The sequence below is a fragment of the Neoarius graeffei genome, chromosome 14, assembly GCF_027579695.1.
Source record: "Neoarius graeffei isolate fNeoGra1 chromosome 14, fNeoGra1.pri, whole genome shotgun sequence".
Taxonomy (NCBI): domain Eukaryota; kingdom Metazoa; phylum Chordata; class Actinopteri; order Siluriformes; family Ariidae; genus Neoarius; species Neoarius graeffei.
The window spans coordinates 19,380,878-19,404,224 of NC_083582.1; the positions used below are offsets into that span (position 1 = coordinate 19,380,878).

Below are 23,347 nucleotides of genomic sequence, written 5' to 3' on the forward strand. Positions count from 1 at the left end.
ATTCTGTGTCTTTCCACTCTTCCTCCAGACTCTAGAACCGTGATTTCCAAATTAAATGCAAAATGTACTTTCATCTGGAAAGAGGACTTTGGACCACTGAGCAACAGTCCATTTCTTTCTCTCCTTAGCCCAGATAAGACACTTCTGACATTGTCTCTGGGTCAGGAGTAGCTTGATATTAGGAACGCAAAAGTTGTATCCCCTTTCTTGAAGATGTCTGTTCGTGATGGGTCTTGATACACTGACACCAGCCTCAGTCCACTCCTTGTGAAGCTCTCCCAAGTTCTTGAATCAACTTTTCTTGACAATCCTCTCAAGACTGCGACCATCCCTGTTGCTTGTGCACCTTTTCCAGCCACCCTTTTCAGCAATGACCTTTTGTGGCTTACCCTCCTTGTGGAGGGCATCAGTGATCATCTTCTGGACAACAGTCAAGTCAGCAGTCTTCCCCATGATTGTGGTTGTGTGTACTGAACTAGACCGAGAGATACACTGTGTTCATACTGTTTTACTCAAACTCGAAATGAAATATTCTAATATTTTGAGATGGTTTTTTTATGTTTTTGTACTGTATGCCATACTGATTAAAATTAAAATAGAAAAATGCTTGAAACATTTTAGTTTGTGTAATGAGTCTATAATATATAACATTTTCACAATATTCTAATTTTTTGAGATGCACTTGTGTGTGTGTGTGTGTGTGTGTGTGTGTGTGTACAACCCCGATTCCAAAAAAGTTGGGACAAAGTACAAATTGTAAATAAAAACGGAATGCAATAATTTACAAATCTCAAAAACTGATATTGTATTCACAATAGAACATAGACAACATATCAAATGTCGAAAGTGAGACATTTTGAAATTTCATGCCAAATATTGGCTGATTTGAAATTTCATGACAGCAACACATCTCAGAAAAGTTGGGACTGGGGCAATAAGAGGCTGGAAAAGTGAAAGGTACAAAACAGGAACAGCTGGAGGACCAAATTGCAATTCATTAGGTCAATTGGCAATAGGTCATTAACATGACTGGGTATAAAAAGAGCATCTTGGAGTTGCAGCGGCTCTCAGAAGTAAAGATGGGAAGAGGATCACCAATCCCCCTAATTCTGCGCCGACAAATAGTGGAGCAATATCAGAAAGGAGTTCTACAGTGTAAAATTGCAAAGAGTTTGAACCTATCATCATCTACAGTGCATAATATCATCAAAAGATTCAGAGAATCTGGAAGAATCTCTGTGCGTAAGGGTCAAGGCCAGAAAACCATATTGGGTGCCCGTGATCTTCGGGCCCTTAGACGGCACTGCATCACATACAGGCATGCTTCTGTATAGGAAATCACAAAATGAGCTCAGGAATATTTCCAGTGAACATTATCTGTGAACACAGTTCACCGTGCCATCCGCCGTTGCCAGCTAAAACTCTATAGTTCAAAGAAGAAGCCGCATCTAAACATGATCCAGAAGCGCAGACGTCTTCTCTGGGCCAAGGCTCATTTAAAATGGACTGTGGCAAAGTGGAAAACTGTTCTGTGGCCAGACGAATCAAAATTTGAAGTTCTTTATGGAAATCAGGGACACCGTGTCATTCGGACTAAAGAGGAGAAGGACGACCCACGTTGTTATCAGCGCTCAGTTCAGAAGCCTGCATCTCTGATGGTATGGGGTTGCATTAGTGTGTGTGGCATGGGCAGCTTACACATCTGGAAAGACACCATCAATGCTGAAAGGTATATCCAGGTTCTAGAGCAACATATGCTCCCATCCAGACGACGTCTCTTTCAGGGAAGACCTTGCATTTTCCAACATGACAATGCCAAACCACATACTGCATCAATTACAGCATCATGGCTGCGTAGAAGAAGGGTCCGGATACTGACCTGGCCAGCCTGCAGTCCAGATCTTTCACCCATAGAAAACATTTGGCGCATCATAAAACGGAAGATACGACAAAAAAGACCCAAGACAGTTGAGCAACTAGAATCCTACATTAGACAAGAATGGGTTAACATTCCTATCCCTAAACTTGAGCAACTTGTCTCCTCAGTCCCCAGACATTTACAGACTGTTGTAAAGAGAAAAGGGGATGTCTCACATGGCCTTGTCCCAACTTTTTTGAGATGTGTTGCTGTCATGAAATTTAAAATCACCTAATTTTTCTCTTTAAATGATACATTTTCTCAGTTTAAACATTTGATATGCCATCTATGTTCTATTCTAAATAAAATATGGAATGGAATTTTGAAACTTCCACATCATTGCATTCCGTTTTTATTTACAATTTGTACTTTGTCCCAACTTTTTTGGAATCGGGGTTTTTTATATATATATATATATATATATATATATATATATATATATATATATATATATATATATATAATATATACACATATATATATATATATATATACACACACACACATTTTATATTTTATAAAATGTGTGTATATGTGTGTGTGTGTGTGTGTGTATATATATATGTGTGTGTGTGTGTGTGTGTATTGTGCACTACAATCTTTCCCCATTCCAGATCAGCAAATTAATAAATTAGTAGTTTAAGTCAAAAATAGCAGTTCCTTTCTGTGTCCTTCGCCTTGCTCAGCGTATGGACTGCAACCACAGATCTGTCTCCGTAGAGCTTGTTCAGATCGCCTCTAAAACAGGAAGAAGAAAAAAAATTCCCCGCCGTGTGTGTGATCCTGCCAACTATGCCAAATTGTGGTGGAAAAAGAAAAACTCTTACTTGTTTGGATCCAAGCAGAGAATCTTTATTGCTGGTTTCTCAATGCAAAACATAGCTGGTTTGGGGTGCGTGCACCCTCCCTTCTTCACGATGGCTTTTTATATCCTTGTGGAAATTTTAACAGAAAGACCATAACCCAGTCGAGACCAAGAATTTAAACTCTCTTACCATAAAAGGAATTGTCCTTTGTCAACAGATGTGTTCCCTTTGTGTATTCTTCCCAACATTTAGGGGCTTCTCAAGGACAGGTGCCCGTATCTCTATCCTCTTCCTAATGCTACACATGTATGCACACAGCATTGGGTTCATGAACGGATCATGAACCCTGAACACACACAGGGCTATACTAAAAATTCCATTACACATACGAAAGGGGGGTGAATACCTATGCACACTCCAGATTTTTTTTCCCTTAATTATTGTTTGTGTCACAGTAAAGCAAGAATTTACACCTTTAAAGTGGTAGGCATGTTGTGTAAATCAAATGGTGCTAACCTTCCAAAAATCCATTTTAATTCCATCTTGTAATGCAACAAAACAGGACAAACATCAAAGGGGATGAATACTTTTGCAAGATACTGTCACAAACCTCTCTTTTCCTTATGATGCAGCAAATGTATCCTGGAGTTAGTGTATGAATACCAACACAGTGCACCTCTCTGGATTTGGACCGTGATTGTTAGTTGCAAATGTCCATGTCCAGCACTAACTGAAAAGCATAATAAAATGCCAAGAAAACAGTTTGAGACACTTTCTAGGCATATGGATATCAAGCTATTATGAAGGCTGACAACGAAGTTGGTCTGCACTACATTCTTACCATTGGTGCCTGTATCACATTGTGGCAGCGGGGGCGTGGTCAAGCGCCGGTCTGTGACAGGAGGGTGGAGCCGGGGAAGGTGAGTGGCAGAATCGCGACACCTGAGGATAATTAACCTGTTTGTGTGTTTTCCCAGTAACCGCTCCCTATTTAAGGAGGCTGAGAGAGAGCAGAAGGAGCGCAACCCGGGATTGGATGCAGAGTGTGTTTATGTGTGTGTGTTTTGGCTTACGCTGTTGAGACTGAAAAGTTTGGGAAAATAAATAAGCCGTCTCTGCATCTAAATGTTGTCCTGCCGTCCTCTGTGCTCCACCCACACATTATCCGCGCTACAGTGGTGCCGAAACCCGGGAAAAAGGTGGAGCACCAACACAGCAGCCCCATGGAGTCCTCCCCGTTCGCAGACTTGGTCCACGCCCTCGCCACGGCTCAGCAGAGCCAGCACCAGGCACTTGTCACGCTCCGAAAGGAGCAGGAGCGCCGCTTCGAAGCCCTGGTGCTGGCCCAGCAGGAAGATCGAGAGGCGTTCCGGCGTCTCCTCGCGTCGGCGGGGTCCACCAGCGCCCCGGCCGCGGGCCCGTCTCCCCTCACCATGACCAAGATGGGCCCGCAGGACGACCCCGAGGCTTTCATCACATTGTTCGAGCAGGTCGCCGAAGCCTCGGGGTGGCCGATGGAGCAGCACGCGGCGCGCCTCCTCCCCCTCCTGACGGGAGAGGCGCAGCTGGCCGCACTACAGCTCCCCGCCGATCGCAGGCTGGCCTACGCCGACCTTCGCCAGGCTGTCCTCCAGCACGTGGGGCGCACGCCGGAGCAGCAGCGCCAGCGCTTCCGCGCGCTGCGGATGGAGGAAGTCGGCAGCCCGTTCGCGTTCGGCCAGCAGCTCCGGGACGCCTGCTGGCGGTGGCTGAGGGCCGAAGATCGCGACGCCGAGGGAATCATCGACCAGGTGGCGCTGGAACAGTTCATCGCCCGCTTACCAGCTGGAACCGCGGAGTGGGTCCAGTGCCACCGCCCGGCGTCGCTGGATCAGGCCGTGGGACTGGCGGAGGATCATCTGGCGGCTGTTCCGGCAGCAGGACAGCGGACGACAGCATCTTCTTTCTCCTCTTCTCTCTCTCTTTCTCCCCCCCCTCCTCCCGTGTCCCGTCCTCGCCCCATTCCCCCACCGCGGAGGCGGGGGCCGGCTCCACCCCAGCCGGCCCGCCGCACCCGTGGTGCCCTCCCGTTTCTCCCTTCTGTGTCTGTCTCTCCCCCCCCCTCAGGTGAGTGAGCCCCAGAACACAGCTGCAGAGGGAAGGCCCGGGCTGGTTTGCTGGCGCTGCGGGGAACCGGGCCACCTGCAGCAACAGTGTGCAGTGATGGAAGTGGGGGCGGTGGTGCGGATCCCCGACGCGCCAGAGGCTGCCCTCGATCGGGCCGGAGTGTATCGCATACCGGTAAGTGTACAAGGGGCTACGTATCAGGCGTTGGTGGATTCAGGTTACAATCAGACCTCGATCCGCCAAAGCCTGGTGCAAGACGAGGCATTGGGGGGAGCACAAGGGGTGAAGGTGTTGTGTGTGCACGGGGATATTCACAGCTACCCGTTGGTGTCGGTCCACATACATTTCAGAGGGGAGAAATCGATAGTGAAGGCGGCGGTTAATCCTCGCCTTACCCACTCTTTGATCTTGGGGACTGATTGGCCGGGATTTCGGGGTTTAATGGCATGCCTAATAAAGAGTGGGTCCTGCCGGTTAACAGGGGAGGGTCCCAGTGTCGCTTTGGCTGGAGCTGCGGTCGCAGAGCCGTCTACGTCATCTCCGCGACAGAGTGAGGAGCCACCGGCCCCTCCTCTTTCTATTGGGGAATCCCTCGCGGATTTCCCACTGGAACAATCGCGAGACGAGACTCTGCGACACGCGTTTGACCAAGTGAGAGTAATCGATGGTCAGACGCTCCAGCCGGGCGCCACCCCGTCCTTCCCCTATTTTTCCATTTTGAAGGATAGGTTATACCGAGTGACACAGGACACTCAGACGAAAGAGCGAGTCACCCAATTGCTAATTCCAAAGAGCCGCCGGGAATTGGTATTTCAGGCGGCTCACTTTAATCCCATGGCTGGACACCTCGGGCAGGATAAGACACTCGCCCGGATAATGGCCCGATTCTATTGGCCGGGGATTCACGGCGACGTCCGTAAGTGGTGTACGGCGTGCCGCAAATGCCAGTTAGTAAATCCAGCGGCCATTCCAAAAGCGCCCTTGCGCCCCCTACCATTAATCGAGACCTCGTTCGAAAGAATTGGGATGGAGCTCGTCGGGCCATTAGATCGGTCAACACGAGGGTACCGCTTTATATTGGTTCTGGTGGACTATGCAACGCGATACCTGGAAGCGGTGCCTCTTCGCAATATCTCCGCACGCAGTATTGCGGAGGCCCTCTTCCACGTCATCTCCCGGGTTGGAATCCCGAAAGAGATTCTGACTGACCAAGGCACCTCGTTTATGTCACGAACACTGAGCGAACTGTATGGGCTACTGGGTATTAAGCCGATCCGCACCAGCGTTTATCACCCACAGACGGACGGTTTAGTTGAACGGTTCAACCGCACCCTCAAGAATATTATCAAAAAATTCATAAGTGAGGACGCACGTAACTGGGATAAGTGGCTCGAACCCTTGTTGTTTGCAGTGCGAGAGGTCCCCCAAGCCTCCACGGGGTTCTCCCCGTTTGAATTATTATATGGGCGTAAGCCACGCGGCATCTTAGATGTACTGCGGGAAAATTGGGAGGAGGGACCTTCACCGAGCAAAAACGAAATTCAGTACGTTATGGATCTGCGCGCAAAACTCCACACGCTCACCCACCTAACTCAGGAGAATTTGCGGCAGGCCCAGGAACGGCAAGCCCGCCTGTACAACAAGGGCACGCGCCTTAGAGAGTTCACTCCGGGAGATAAGGTACTCGTCCTGTTGCCCACGTTGAGCTCCAAATTAATCGCCAAGTGGCAAGGGCCCTTTGAGGTCACACGGCGAGTCGGGGACGTCGACTATGAGGTTAGGCGAACGGACAGGGAGGGGGCGCTACAGATCTACCACCTCAATCTGCTGAAACTCTGGAACGAGGAGGTCCCCGTGGCGTTGGTGTCGGTAGTTCCGGAGAAGGCGGAGCTGGGGCCGGAGGTCCAAAAAGGGTCATTGGCATCACGTACCTCTCCGGTCCCCTGTGGAGACCACCTCTCCCCGACCCAACTCACGGAGGTCGCCCAGTTGCAGGCCGAGTTTTCGGATGTGTTCTCGCCCCTGCCCGGTCGCACTAACCTCATAGAACACCACATAGAGATGCCCCCGGGGGTGGTAGTGCGGAGCCGTCCTTATAGATTACCCGAACACAAAAAAAAGGTGGTTCGGGAAGAACTTCAAGCCATGCTCGAAATGGGCATCGTCGAGGAGTCCCACAGTGACTGGAGCAGCCCGGTGGTCTTGGTTCCCAAGGCCGACGGCTCGGTCCGGTTCTGTGTGGACTATAGGAAAGTCAACGCGGTGTCTAAATTTGACGCGTACCCAATGCCTCGTATTGATGAGCTGCTCGATCTACTAGGCACGGCTCGCTTTTACTCGACACTGGATTTGACGAAGGGATATTGGCAGATCCCCTTGACTCCATTATCCCGGGAAAAAATGGCCTTTTCCACACTGTTCGGCTTACACCAGTTCGTCACACTTCCTTTTGGGCTGTTTGGGGTGCCCGCTACGTTTCAGCGGCTGATGGACCGGGTCCTCCGGCCCCACGCCACCTATGTGGCCGCTTACCTAGATGATATCATCATTTATAGTAATGATTGGCAGCGGCACCTACAACACCTGAGGGCTGTCCTTAGGCCGCTGAGGCGGGCGGGACTCACTGCCAACCCGAAAAAGTGTGCGATTGGGCAGGTGGAAGTACGGTATCTGGGCTTCCACTTGGGCAACGGGCAGGTGCATCCCCAAATTAATAAGACAGCAGCGATTGCGGCCTGCCCGAGGCCCAAGACCAAAAAGGGGGAGAGGCAGTTCCTGGGGCTGGCTGGCTACTATTGTAGGTTTATACCTAATTATTCGGACGTCACCAGCCCGCTGACTGACCTCACTAAAAAGGGGGCGCCAGATCCGGTCCAGTGGACGGAGCAGTGCCAGCGGGCTTTCTCTGAGGTAAAGGCTGCACTGTGTGGGGGGCCACTTTTACACTCCCCTGACTTCTCTCTCCCTTTTGTGTTGCAGACCGATGCGTCGGACAGAGGGCTGGGGGCCATTTTGTCCCAGCAGGTGGAGGGGGAGGACCACCCGGTCCTGTACATCAGCCGGATGCTGTCAGTGCGTGAGGGGCGCTACAGCACAATTGAAAAAGAGTGCCTGGCGATTAAGTGGGCGGTCCTCGCCCTCCGTTACTGCCTGCTGGGGCGCTCTTTCACTCTCTGTTCGGACCACGCGCCCCTCCAGTGGCTCCACCGCATAAAGGATGCCAACGTGCGGATCACCCGTTGGTATCTGGCACTCCAACCCTTCAACTTCAAGGTGGTCCACATGCCGGGGGCGCAGATGGTCATGGCGGACTTCCTCTCCCGTCAAGGGGGGGGGGGAGTCGGCTGCGGGCCGGACGAGCGCCCGGCCTGAGTCGGGCGGTGGGGGTATGTGGCAGCGGGGGCGTGGTCAAGCGCCGGTCTGTGACAGGAGGGTGGAGCCGGGGAAGGTGAGTGGCAGAATCGCGACACCTGAGGATAATTAACCTGTTTGTGTGTGTGTTTTCCCAGTAACCGCTCCCTATTTAAGGAGGCTGAGAGAGAGCAGAAGGAGCGCAACCCGGGATCGGATGCAGAGTGTGTTTATGTGTGTGTGTTTTGACTTACGCTGTTGAGACTGAAAAGTTTGGGAAAATAAATAAGCCGTCTCTGCATCTAAACGTTGTCCTGCCGTCCTCTGTGCTCCACCCACACATTATCCGTGCTACACACATAACTAGTGGATTCACCATGTGAATCCATTATGCGATACAGTTATGCGATGCAGGCACTAATGGTAAGAATGTAGTGCAGACCAACTTGGTCGTCAGCCTTCATAATAGTTAGATATCCATATGCCATATCCATGTCCAGATGTGCCTTGTCTCAATGCAGACACACTGAAGAAAATACATTATAGTGAGATATAACTATATTGCATTGTGTGTGGCATGCACTGACTTTACCCAATACTATAGCCATTTTACTGCTTCCAGTCATGATCGTTTGTGGCTGTTGATTCCTGAGATGGATGTCTCACTCCTATCAGTGGAACACATAGCTGGGATATTGGCTGGATTTGCACTATAAGTGTGGATAGCAACTCTGAGAAAGAGGCCCTCGAGAGGAGAGCACAGGTTTTAGAATTATGAAACAAGCATGGCCAAATTGACTGGACAAGTGGCACTTCTCACTTTTAGGGAGAGTTATACCCTTAACCTTTAGCACTGGGGGGATGGGCCCTAAACATCACACTTCCACCACTGAAGACCAGCCAAGCACGCCCATGAAGGGCAGGGGCTGTGTCAGGATTTGGGACTTTTTCATATGTTGCAGTACCTTTCTTCCACCACTAGATGTACCCATTTTGCCCATTTGTTTTCTCCTTGTATGTTGGTACCATAATTTGTGTCTATTTTGCTAATTGCTTACACCTGCGTCTAGTTAGCATGGAGGTATATATTGTGTGCTTAGCCTTGTGCTCCTTGCTAAGTTCTACTTTGAGACCTTTTGACTGCTATTTTGACACTGTGCCTAAATTTCTTAGTGTTCTTTTTGGTGATTTCAGTTTTTAGAATCTTGTCTGTCTTTTTTTTTATCTTCTGTGTATTTGCCTTTGGCCTGTTTTTCCTGGAAAATGCTCTTTGGACTGGTTAAAGTGCTGCCTGTTTGGACTTCCTTTTGTGAATTTTTCTGTTCCGGAGACCTCATATGGGATGTGTTTGGTGCAAAACCTGCATTATCTGGAATTTACCAGACCGAAAGTAAACTTCTGCAGCTACCTTCTTGTGATTGTGTCTCTCTGCAATTGGGGCCAGTTCATCCATTGTCGTGGCTAGGGGGATCTTACATTGTCTCTCAAGCCGGAGACCAGGGTTCAAACCCTAGTCTGCCTGACAGAAGGAATCAGCAGAGAGCCCAAGCCTTCTTGAACTCTTGAATACAGTTACTTGCCTTGTGTCTGCTGTAAACGGCACTCAGTGGGTGCTCAGCAGGTGGAGATGAATCAGCATGGGGCTATGTTGAGGGAAATTCTCCAGCAAATTCAAGCCCTCTCTACAACTCTGACTCCAGTGCCTCAAGTCCTGCCTGGGGGTGCACTGGAGCCTTGTCTGCCTCACCCACAGAGATTCAGTGGAGACCCAGATGAGTTGCCATGGGTTCCTGACACAGTGTTTGACATTCACGCTACAACCCAACACCTTCCCCACTGAGTCTTCCTGAGTTGCCTATGTCATCACCCTTCTGATTGGCAGAGCTGTAGCCTAGGCAATGGCTTTGCAAGATCCTATCTGTTTTTCCTTCTACCGCTTCTCTGAGGAGATGCGGATGGTCTCCAATCCAACAGCCAGTGGCCAGGATACAGCTTAGCCAGCTGCTTCAGCTGTGCTAGGGGAGTCATCAGGCTGCAGACTACACCATTCGCTTCCGGACCCTTGCAGCTGAGAGTCGCTGGGGCCAAGAGGCCCTTCTGGCCACCTATTACCATGGACTGTCTGTCTGGATTAAAGAGGAGTTAGGTTCTTGGGAAGAGATACAGGATTTGGAGACTTTGATAGCCCGGGTCATTTGCCTGGACAATCGTCTTCAGGAGAGGTCCCTAGCTAAGGGTTTCAAAAGAACCAGTCCTCAGGTTTCCCTAGATCTGTCTGCCTTTGTGGTAGAGAATGGTCCTGAGCTGATGCAAGTGGAGAGGTACATGGTTTTCCCAGACTGATTGTGACAGACGGATGAGGGAACGTTGCTGTCTCTATTACGGTGCACCAGGCCATTTCCAAAGTTCCTGCACAGAGTTAGTGAGAAAAGCCAAATCCCGTCCAGCATCAGGAGAGCTGTGACGGGGGTGATTTCCTCTCCTGAACTACCTGTTGCTGGTCTCTTCCTTACAATTTCCATTGCCTGGGGTGGCCAGGAGCACTGTCTTAGAGCTTTTGTGGATTCAGGGGCAGCAGGTAATTTTATGGACTCTTCCCTTGGCAAGCATCTGTCAATCCCTACCACTGCCCTGGATTCTCCCCTTTCTTTAACAGCCTTGGATGGTTATGGATGGCTGGGTGATGGTTGTGTTCATCAAAGAACTGTTGCAGTGAGAGACCTGATTGATAACCATTGTGAAGAGATGTCCTTCCACCTCATCCATTCCCCAGAGTATCCAGTGGTGTTAGGATTTCCTTGGTTGAAGTTCCATAACCCACACCTAGACTGGTCTACATGTTCTGTAATTGAGTGGGGCCCTGCCTCTTACATCAACCTGTTCAGTGTTCTGAGCCATTGTCACCTCCCAAATTATCCCGAGTCCCCTCTCAGTACCATGACTTGCAGGAAGTGTTCAGCAAGAAGAAAACAAAGGCCCTATGACCTCATAGGCCCTATGACTGTGCCACTGACCTGCTGCCAGGTACCTGTCTTCCTAGAGGCCACATCTTTTCTTTGTCTGCCCCTGAATGACAGGCTATGGACAGTTACATCAAGGAGGCTCTGGCATCAGGTTTCATCCATCCCTCATCTTCACCTGCTGGGGTTTACTTCTTCGTAGGGAAGAAAGATGGAGGTCTTCAGTGTTGCATAGATTATTGAGGTCTAAACAAGATCGCTATCCAGAACCAATACCTGCTACTCCTCATGGCCTCTGCTTTTGAGCTCCTTGAAGGTGCCACCATCTTTACAAAGTTGGACTTGTGAAACACCTACCACCGGATATGAGTCTGACAAGGCAATGAATGGAAGACCGCCTTTAACAAACCTACTGGGCACTATGAATACCAGGTTATGCCCTTTGGCCTCACCAACGCACCAGCTGTCTTTCAGGCTCTTACAGTGTTTCCCACAGAAATTTTGGAGACTATGAGGGTAGCCCATGGGGGGGGGGGCATGGCGTGCGTGGCGCACGTGTCCAGTTGAATTGCAGGGGTGCGCGGGGGGTTGTTTAGCGTGTGGCGTGCGTGTCCGGTTGAATTGCAGGGGTGCGCGGGGGTTGTTTAGCCTACTAATACTACTAAACTAAGACTAACAAAGAACAAATTCGTTGGTATTGGTTATGCACCTTGTATTTTATTTTAGCATGTTGCTACAGAGGGCAGTCCTACAAGAACATATTACAGATAGCAACCAAACCAAACATCTTGCAATACTTCACACCCTGAACTCCTACAAAAGGCCTACAAAACAAGGACTTATAGCTCTGCTGTATGTCAAAAGTGACCCTGACAAATGCCTGCCCTATTTACAAAGACCACACCCTGCACTTGTGCATTTGATTTTTCTTGGCTTTGAGAAAAAGAGTTCGAGTGCCCTTTCATAATTTATATCTTCTGGTTGTGGCCCGTTAATGGAAATCCTCAAGCAGGCGGCCAGGTGCTCTCCTTGCAGTCTGTTCCGAAGGTCTGTTTTGACCTAAAATGGCAAACAACTTGTTACTACAATGAGTCATGTGATTGTAGAGCTCACTCTGAAATATTTAATTAAGTGAAAGTGAGATTGAACTTGGGTGGGATTTGAGCATAAAAACAATGGGTAAATGTAAATTGAAATTCACATCACTGGTTTGCCTGCAGATGTCCTTACCCTGTTCATTGTGGAAAAGTCTCTTTCACAATTCACGCTCGACACTGGCACAACAAGGGCAATCGCTGCTAAGTGGCTGAGTAATGGGTATATCTGCCCCCATTCATTGCACTCACTTGCTAGGAGTGTTATACCAATTTGACATCCTGACAAAGACAGCAAGCAGTTGATGTTAGGCCTACCTCAGTCACTACCTCTTCATCCTGAGGTGAATTTCGATCCCTCTTTTTGAAATAATTCTAAATGCTCATGATCTGAATTAACAAAACAAATTTAGCATCAGTTTAATAAGGATCGGAGATTTTCTGTTTCAGCTGTAGCGTCTACAATAAGGCTGACATCGTCACCTGGCATTCACCGCCTTGCATTAAGGCCTATGTTAGTGGAGAAACACTCTTCATCAGTAAATTTGAAAACGATCAAATTCAAGTCAAGAAGTTAATTTAATTAAGTAGGTAACTAACATTACATTCCCTCAATTATGTGGTCTAATAGCTTCACCTTTAGAAGGTAACCTATTAGAAAAGGCTAAAAATAATTTAACGTATTCCGTCTCACCAGTAACAGATTGTGTTAAGGCTACTAGCACTAATTCTCAAAAGTGGCATTGAAGTTCTCTCTCTGTTAGAATAGACTACTTTTCCCTTTTAACATGTATATGCAGACCTAGATTAGTTTATCACTGCTGTCACTTCACGTATCCATCACTTGGATAGACTGCGCACATACAATGTCAAGCGGGAAGCACTTCGCCGGTGAATTTGGAAACGACCTGATCCTAGTAGGATGATAAAGTTAATTTGACGAATTAGATAACTATGTAGGGCTAACTAATATTGCCTCAAAATAGCCTACTATTGCCTTACAGAAAAAGTAGGTTTGCCAGTACAAAATGGACAAAGTAATTTTACTGAAACAATACACTTAACGTCATCCATCAATCAGTCCCTCCAGGATTTCGCGGACCTTTTTTGTGATTGTTGCGGGCATGCGGGTCTGATGTTGCGGGGGAGTTTCCAAAAAATTGCGATGAAAGTTGCGGTGTTTTTTAGGTTTTTGTTGCGATTACATTGTGGGAGGAAGTGAAAGTTGCGAGAAATTGTTGCGATTTTCTCTTTTTGTGATTAAAATTGAGTGATATGTTAAATATTAAGTTATTACTGAAAAACTATTGATTAAAAAAACAAAGACACTGAGAAATGCTTCTATAAACAACTTCACCAATATAAAATTACCAGGACTACAAAAATGCAGAAAAATAGGCTTTACTTATCCAAATGCACCTGTTGGTTCAAAAGTTAAAGTGCATAGAACCTCACAGCACAACATGAAGTTACCTTCAAATATAATATAAATGCCTCAGCTTTCATGTAAGAAAAAAACTATTAATACTAGTACTGTGTGCAGGCAGTCTCTCCTGAAGACTAAATTAAACAATAATTATAAACTAATAAAATAAATGGCTCAGCCTTCATAGAAGAAAAAAACAATTTGAACAGAATCTCACAGTATGATGCTGAAGCTGCCTAAACAATGGAAAATAAAATACCATTTTGGCAAAAACGTTGGCATCCATTAATTTCTTGTATTAAGTAAAAAAATAATGTAAAGTGTGCACAGTCCTTCACTGTAAACATAACACACTTTCAGTAATAGAATTTAAGCCTATATAAACACTGACTCACACATGCAGTGTTGCCAGATATTGCTGATGTTATCAAGCTTAAAATATGTTCAAAACCCACCAAAATGCACTTAAAACCGCTGGCAACGCTGCGCACATGCTGCTTCTCTTGAACATATACACGGAAGTAAGGCGGAATGTAGTTTGTCGACGTCACCTCAAGACGACGCCAACGATTGGTCAAATTTGCAGGAAAGTTGCGGTGATTGGATATAATTGCAACACTGTCCTGAATTCGCAGAGATTGGTTGAATTTGCAAATCGCATCATCGTGAAATCCTGGAGGGTCTGATCAGTGTGCTCTCCATACGCCTATAAAGCACAATAGCGTAGCCTAAATGTCACCTTCTCAATCGTGTCAAAGGCTACATAAAGTTGTATAAACTTACCTTAACATGTAGATGCAGACAGGATGTAGCTTATCAGAGTTGTCTCCTCACGCTGTCTCAGATAGGCAACGCACGCAATGTCAGGCTGGGTGCATCAGTGCAGGCGGGCGCAGACCGAGACTATGGCGGCCCAAATTAGACTATGGCGGGCTGCCATAGTCTCGTCAATGTCCTTAGAGACATCCATCCATCCATTATCTGTAGCTGCTTATCCTGTACAGCAGGGGTGGGGAACGTCCAGCCTCCGGGCCATATACGGCCCGTGAGACTGTTTGATACAGCCCACAAGATGATTCATAATTACTCTCACACAAAAAAAAAATTTAATCAGAAAAAATGAGACTGCAATTAATAAAATGGGTGAGTGGTTGTCTTTCTGGGCAAAGGCCAGGGTCCTGAACTCCACACGAGCGGAGCGTGGTCATGTGCAGTTACGTCACGTCATTTAGCAGGCATAGACAGACTGTTTAATGATTTCACCAAAACGCATCATGGCGAGTATGAAGAAGAGAAAGGTAGATGCGGAATGTCATGCTTTTCAGGGAAAATGGCCAAACGATTATTATTTCGTAGAAGTAAAAAGCAAGCCAGTTTGCTTAGTTAACCAAGAAAATGTTGCACAGGCTAGTTTTGTGGTAAGTGAGCTAATCACCAAGAAACTGAAACCACATTCAGAAGGGGAGTTTGTGAAGGAGTGCCTTGTCGCTGCCGCAGAACTGCTCACACCAGACAAAGTGAAATTTTTCCAAAGTGTCATTTTGTCTCAAAGAACCATCTCCGATCGATTTACTGACATGGCACAAGACATTGAGAAAACACTGAAGGATACTGCGAGGGATTTTCAGTTTTTCTCTTTAGCCTGCAATGAGACAACAGACATCACAAATACCGCCCAACTCACCATTTTTGTGCATGGGATTACAGCTGAGTTTGATACGTGGGAGGAAATGCTGCCTTTGCAAGCCATGCATGGCACTACCAAAGGTGAGGATTTGTTTAAGTTGTTTTTGCTATGAACAAATTCAACCTGCAGTTTGACAAGCTAAGTGGACTGGCTACAGATGGAGCCCCAGCCATGGTTGGCACGCAGAAAGGATTGACTCCGTTGGTTAAAAAAAGAAATGAGTCATCTCAATCTGAATCCAAATTAGTTGGTTGTGTGCCACTGTATCATACACCAAGAAAGCCTATATGCATATTCCCTGAAGCTCAATAATGTGATGACTACTGTTATTTCCACCATCAACTTCATTAAAAGCAGAGGACTTAACAGCTGCCAGTTTAAAGAGCTATTGAGTGAGCTTGAGTCAGAATATGGAGACCTGGTTTACCATTGTGAGGTGCGGTGGCTGAGTCATGCAAATATGCTTGCACGCTTCTACAACTTAAGGGAAGAAGTAAAGCAGTTCATGGAGATGAAGGGCAAACCAGTCATTGAACTCAGTGATAGCAAGTGGTTGTGTGATTTGGGCTTCATGGTGGACATTACCAACTACCTCTCAGAACTGAATGTTAAGCTCCAAGGTCCCAACCAGCTTTTCAGCTCACTGTTTTCAAATGTGAAATCATTTGAAGCTAAACTGAAGCTGTGGTAAGTGCAACTGGAAAGGGGAAACACTGTGCACTTTCCTACTTTGCAAGAACAACAGCCTGCTGTGACATCTGAATATCCTGGGGAGTGTTCAAAACTTCTCCAGGCCTTTGGAGAGAGGTTCCAGCTGATAAGTTACGAGAAGGACCTGAACATATTTGCAACACCATTCAATGTGGAACCAGCTGATGTGCCTGACAACCTACAGCATGAAATCATTGAGCTGCAAAGCAACAATGAGCTCAAAGCTAGGTACAACAACCTTCCTCTGCTTGAGTTCTACAAACTGCAAGTACGTCCTCAGGATTTTCCCACTCTGAGGAGACATGCACTGAAGTTTGCATCACTGTTTGGGACAACCTACTGCTGTGAGCAGTTCTTCTCAAAACTGACCCTTGCAAAGAATCCGTTCTACTCAAGACTGACTGACCCAAACCTGGAAAACCAGGTGTAAGTAGCATCATCATCTGTACCATTTGACATCAGATGCCTCGGCAAAGAGAAGCAGTTCCAGCCTTCACATTAGGTCGGCCAGATATAATAATAATTGGTAAAATGTTATTATATTGTAGCATGTTCATTACATAAAATGCTCAAACTGCTTTACATCAGTACATATAAAATCAATAAGAACACAAGACTGAAAACAGAGCATTAAAACAATAAGAGGTGGATAAAATTTAAAAAGAAAATGGAAAGATTAAAAAAGGATAAAACAAAGTTACACAAATAAAGTTGCTTTTTTATTTGAATAGCATGAAAGAAAGCTAAAATAAATGGGCTGCACTTTAAAATTTTCAGCAGAGGTTATGGGTTAAAAAATTTAGTTTGGCCCACATAGGATGTTATAAAACTCAAAATGGCCCTTGATAGGAAAAAGGTTCCCCACCCCTGCTGTACAGGGTTGCAGGCAAGCTGGAGCCTATCCCAGCTGACTGTGGGCAAGAGGCAGGGTACACCCTGGACAAGTCACCAAGTCATCACAGAGCCAACAACCATTCACAGCTGTGGTCAATTTAGAGCTACCGATTAGCCTAACCTGCATGTCTTTGGACGAAACATGCAAACAACATGCAAACTCCACACAGAAAGGCCCTTGTTGGCCACTGGGCTTGAACCCAGGACCTTCTTGCTGTGAGGTGACAGCACTAACCACTACACCACTGTGCCACCCCACCCACTTAGAGACATGTTAAATCAATGCACCTTTGTGTACCTTGATGATTATCTTTTCCAAGAGCTTACACGAGCATGTCTAACACATTCACCAGGTTTTGAGCTGTATATTGAAGAATGGTCTATGTGTAAAGCCATAGAAATGTGAATTTCATGTCAAGGAGGTGGCCTTCCTTGGGTTTTTATTTCTGAAGGTAGCATTTGGATGGATCCTGGGAACGTCCAAACTGTTTGAGACTGGCAGACCCCAAGTTCAGTTAAGGAGACCCAAAGGTTTCTGGGCTTTGCAAATTTTTATTATTTTATTCAGGGTTTTAGTTCCATTGCTGCTCCAATTTCTGCTTTGACACAAAAAGATATGGTCCCCTGAGGTAGACAAGGTCTTTAATGTCCTCAAACAGAAGTTCACCACGGCTCCCATTCTCTGTCTGCCCAAGCTGGATTGACCCTTCATTGTGAAGGTGGATGCTTCTGATGTGGGAGTAGGAGCAGTTCTGTCACAGACTGCAAGTGATGGAGAAACTACACCCCTGTGCATTCTTCTCCCGCAAGCTCACAGCCATGGAGAGAAATTACGATATAGGGAACCGGGAATTACTGGCTGTAAAATTGGCACTCGAGGAATGGAGGCATTGGTTAGAAGGAGCTCAACATCCTTTCTTAGTCTGGACTGATCACAAGAATCTGGAATACATCCAACAGGCTAAACGGCTGAGTCTAAGACAACCATGCTGGGCTCTGTTCTTCAACAGGTTTGACTTCACCCTTTCTTACCATCCAGGGACCAAGAATCAGAAGCCTGATGCCCTCTCCCAATAGTTTCTCTCAGATTCTCCCAAGATCCAGCCCAAGCCCATTCTACCCAGCTCCAGAGTCGTGGCACCAGTCCGCTGCAGCATTATTACTGAGGTACATCGAGCCCTTAAGAATGACCCTGATCCAGGTTCTGGGCCCACCAACTGGCTTTATGTCCCCAAGTCTATTCGAGCTAAGGTTCTCCAGTGGGGTCACACTTCACAACTAACAGCACACCCAGGATCCTTAAGAACTCTGGAGTTTCTCCAGTGCTGGTTTTGGTGGTCCAGCATGGAGAAGGATGTTAAAACCTTTGTGGCAGCTTGTTCAGTCTGTGCCTGGAGCAAAGATCCACGTCAGAGTACTCAAGGCATGCTCAATCCCTTACCGATTCCTCAAAGACTATGGTCACACATCTCCTTGGACTTCGTCATGGGCTTACCTCCATCCCAAGGTAACACAGTTATTTTTGTTGTAGTAGACAGATTCTCTAAGACCTGCCGTTTTCTTCCCCTACCCAAACTTCCCTCTGCTGCTGAAACTGCTACACTAATGTGTGAACATGTCATCCGAATTTTTGGTCTTCCCCAGGATATTGTCTCTGATAGTGGACCCCAGTTCACCTCCAGCTTCTGGCGGGCATTCTGCAAGCTCATTGGCGTCATCGTCAGTCTATCATCCAGTTTCCACCCACAGTTGAATGGGCAGACAGAGAGACTGAATCAAGACCTGGAGACCACCCCGAGATGTCTAGTTTCAGGTAATCCAGCCTCCTGGAGTACCCACCTTCTATGGGCAGAATATGCACACAACACTCTTAGGTCCACCTCCACTGGTATGTCTCCATTTGAATGTCTGTTCGGTTATAAGCCTCCTTTGTTTCCCGAACAGGAAGAGGATTCGAGTGTCCCTTCAGCCCTGAGTTTTGTGCGGCGGTGTAAACAGACTTGGAGAAGGGCCTGACAAGCTCTGCTTAGAGCCTCCAAGAGGTACTGGGTTCAGGCGAACCGACAACACAGACCTGCTCCATCTTTCCACCCTGGGCAGAGGGTATTGGCTGTCTGCCAAGGACCTTCCCCTGAGAGTAGAGAACCAGAAGCTGGCGCCTCACTTTGTGGGTCCATTCAAAGTTGGAGAGGCAGGTCAATCCAATCTCCTATCATCCACAGCTGCCCTGGTTCATGAGGGTCAACCCCACCTTCCATGTCTTCCGGCTGCAGCCAGTTATTGCCTCACTACTGGCCCCCACCCCCAACCTCCCTCCTTCCCCTCGAGTCATTGATGGACAACCAGCTTTCACCATCCACAGGCTCCTGAATTCCGGGTCCAGGGTGGGATTCAATACCTGGTGGATTGAGAGGGGTATGGGCTATAGGAATGGACTTGTGTTTTGGCCCGGGACATTCTTGACCATGACCTCATAAGGGACTTTCATTGGGCTCACCCGGATTGCACTGGGACGCTCTTGGGGGGGGGGGGTCCTGTCAGGATTTGGGACTTTTTCATACATTGCAGTACTTTTCTTCCACCACTAGATGTACCCATTTGTTTTCTCATTGTATGTTGGTGCTTTCATTTGTGTCTATTTTGCTAATTGCTTACACCTGTGTCTAGTAAGCATGGAGGTATATTGTGTGCCTAGTCTTGTGCTCTTTGCTGAGTTCTACAGTCTGCTGTGCTCTTGAGATTGTAAGCCTTGAGTTTGAGACCTTTTCAAGTCGTTAATTTATTTGTATAGCGCTTTTAACAATAAACATTGTCACAAAGCAGCTTTACAGAATTTGAACGACTTAAAACATGAGCTAATTTTATACCTAATCTATCCCCAATGAGCAAGCCTGTGGCGACGGTGGTTAGGAAAAAGTCCCCCAGACGGCATGAGGAAGAAACCTCGAGAGGAACCAGACTCATTATCCGGGTAACGTTATCAATGTGACTTTTGAATGAAAGACAGGTCAATAATCACTCCGAGGTATTTTACTGCTGCACATGAAGAAACAGAAAGGCCATCAAGAGTTACTATGTAATCAGAAAACTTACTTCTAGCTGTATGTGGTCCTAGTACAAGTACTTCAGTCTTGTCAGAGTTAAGCAGAAGGAAATTAATAAGCATCCAGTGTCTAATGTCCTTCACACATTCCTCAATTCTATTAAGCTGGTGTCTGTCATCAGGTTTTGTAGAAACATACAACTGTGTGTCATCAGCATAACAGTGGAAACTAATACAATGTTTATGAATAGTATCACCCAGAGGTAACATACTGTATATAAAGAAAAAAGCAGTGGACCCAAGACAGAACCTTGTGGAACACCAAACTTTACCTCAGTATGTCTAGAAAAATCAACATTTACATCAATATACTGATAGCGATCAGTGAAATAAGACCTGAGCCAGGAGAGGGCCGTTCCCTTAACTCCCACAACATTTTCTAGTCTATCCAGAAGAATGGAATGCTCAACGGTATCAAATGCTGCACTAAGGTCAAGCAACACAAGCAGCGAGACACAGCCCTGATCAGACGCCAACAGTAGGTCATTTACTACTTTAACCAGAGCTGTCTCTGTGCTATGATGAGGTCTAAATCCTGACTGATACATTTCATGGATGTTATTCCTATGTAAATATGAGCATAACTGCTGTGCTACAGCTTTTTCAAGGATCTTGGATATAAAGGGGAGGTTTGATATTGGCCGATAATTGGACAGCTGACAGGGATCAAGGTCAGGTTTTTAATCAGGGGTTTGATAACTGCTAGTTTAAAGGATTTGGGTACATAGCCAATCGTAAGAGAAGACTTTATTATTTTTAGAAGCGGTTCAATTACTTCAGGTATTATCTGTTTGAATAGACGTGTAGGTAAGGGATTTAGTGCACAAGTTGAGGCTTTTGATGCGGAGATTAATGAAAGTAATTCAATTTCTCTAAGGGGAGTAAAACATTCTACCGTAATTGCTGATCTGATACAGTTATATTGTTAACTACAGGGTCACTTACATTGTCTGACCTTAAATTAGTAGTTTGAATTTTTTGTCGGATATTCTCAATTTTGTCATTAAAAAAAATTCATGTGCATGTGTCTATAGTGGACTTATTCCTGGTTACTTTTGCTAAAGTATTAAATAGGAATCTAGGATTATTTTTGTGATCTATTAGGGAGGAGAGATGTTGATCTAGCAGCACTAAGAGCTTTTCTATACTTCAGGAAGCTGTCCCTCCACACTAATTTGAACGCTACCAATTTTGTTTGACGCCATTTACGTTCCAATTTTCAAGTGGTCTGTTTTAAAGTGCGAGTGTCATCATTATACCGGAGTGCTAATTTTTTTGTCTCTGACCATTTTCTTTTTAAGAGGAGCTACATTACCTAAAGTATAGTGGAACGTTGACTCTAAGCATTCAGTTGCCTGATCAAGTTCTAGAGGTTCTAGAGTTCTAGACAGTGACCCAATCAAAGTTGATAACTCTGGGAGATAATTTATAAAGCTCTGTGCAGTAGTTGATGTGAATGTACGTTTAATACAGTAGCATGGTGAGGTGCATATTACTCAGACATGTTTTGAATGAGATGAGATAATGATCTGAGAACTTCAGACTGTGGAAGTATGACTACATTTTCTACGTTTAACCCGAATGTTAGTATTAGATCAAAGGTGTGACCACCATTATGGGTCGGTCCTATGACATTCTGCTTAATCCCTACTGAATCTAAAATTGACACAAATGCTGTTTTCAAAGGGCCTTCTGGGTTATCGAAGTGAATATTAAAATCTCCGATAAAATCTGCAAATTCAGAAAGAAACTCAGAATATGTCCCTGGGGGCTTGTAAATAATAAGTAACGGAATTAACTGGGTAGACCTATTTTTCGAGGCTACATACATTTATATGAGTATGAAGAACTTCAAGTGTATTAAATTTATGACCAGGTTTTTGTGTTACACCTAGATAATCACTATAAATAACCTTGACGCCTCCTCCTCTGCCAAATAGACGAGGCTGGTGTATATAACTGTATCCAGGAGGACTATCTTCATTTAAAGTGCTGATGACACGTTTTTGACATCTTTGGCGATGTTTTATAACAAAAAAAGTAATTCCCGATGATCCATATATTAATTCACGAAGGCGCCTATTTTACAAGTTATGATAAAAAACGCGGCTATTTGGGCAAATTTGACAGGGCTGCAGCACCCAGGAGACGAAAGAGGAGGAGGAGCTATATGACGTCAGCGAAAGAACCTTCCTCCTAACTTACCAGTTTGTTGTTGATGTGGCAGGTGTTCAGTTTGTCATTATTAGTATTATTATTATACATTTTATATATATATATATATATATATATATATATATATATATATATATATATATATTAGTTATTATGCCTTCACGTTGTGTTGCCGGCTTTTGCTCCAAAACCTACAAGGATGGGGTAAGTTTATTCAAGTTTCCCAGAGATCCCGAGCTGCATGCGAAGTGGGTGAAGCAAGTCAGGCGCACTCGTGACAAGTGGGAGCCCTCACCAACATCCGTCCTGTGCTCTGAACACTTCGATTTGGATTGTTTTGACACCCTTCCCAGCTTAAAAGAATCTCTTGAGTGTTCAGTTCATCACAAACGTGTGTTACTACCATCAGCAGTGCCTACACAGTGTTGCCAGATTGGGAGGTTTCCTGCCCAGTTGAGCGGTTTCAAGTGCATTTTGGTGGGTTTTGAACATATTTTGGGCTGGAAAACGTCAGCAGTATCTGAAGTTTTCCAGCCCAAAATATGTTCAAAACCCACCAAAATGCACTTGAAACCGCCCAACTGGGCGGGATTCCTCCCAATCTGGCAACACTGTCAGTATTCCGGAGGGGGTCTACTAGTAGCTATGCCGGATCCAAAGACAGTCCTCCTGTCAGAACATGTGTTGTGAAACAACATAAGATAAAGGTACGTAGAGCTATAGATTCTACATGATAATCATAAATGCAATCATAAAGTCGGCGTGATATCAGTCATGTATTTGCTTGTGAAAGATTGTGGCTTTCATGTAACTGCCGCCTAGCAACGAGAGGCAAAGGGTAAAGAGGGTAGGCTATCATAGATTCTATTCGGAAGAGATCAACACAATTCTAGACTCCCAGAAGAGGAAGAGCTAGCACTAGAGTTCACCGGCGTTTTCATGCGCCATTTCCATTGAGTAGAACCAGAGTAGAACAGCCAGTGAACCGCAGCGTGTTCTTCCGCTGACGTCACAACATGGCCGCGAGCCACGGACCCAGTTTTCTTGCGCTGTGCAATTAAAAGTTGGATATTTGCGTAACAACAGCTTCTTTTCACGTAATTATAACAGAAATCT

The 23,347-nt window shown here is 46.0% G+C and overlaps 1 protein-coding gene across 1 annotated transcript in view; it reads left to right on the forward strand.

Annotated features, from left to right (window-relative positions):
* The window catches only part of brsk1a (BR serine/threonine kinase 1a), a 93,700-nt gene that overhangs the window by 63,885 nt on the left and 6,468 nt on the right, over nt 1–23,347 (forward strand). The window contains exon 19 of the mRNA XM_060938771.1: nt 17,286–17,306. Within this exon, the coding sequence (XP_060794754.1) occupies nt 17,286–17,306 (21 nt within the window). The remainder of the gene's footprint in view (nt 1–17,285; nt 17,307–23,347) is intronic.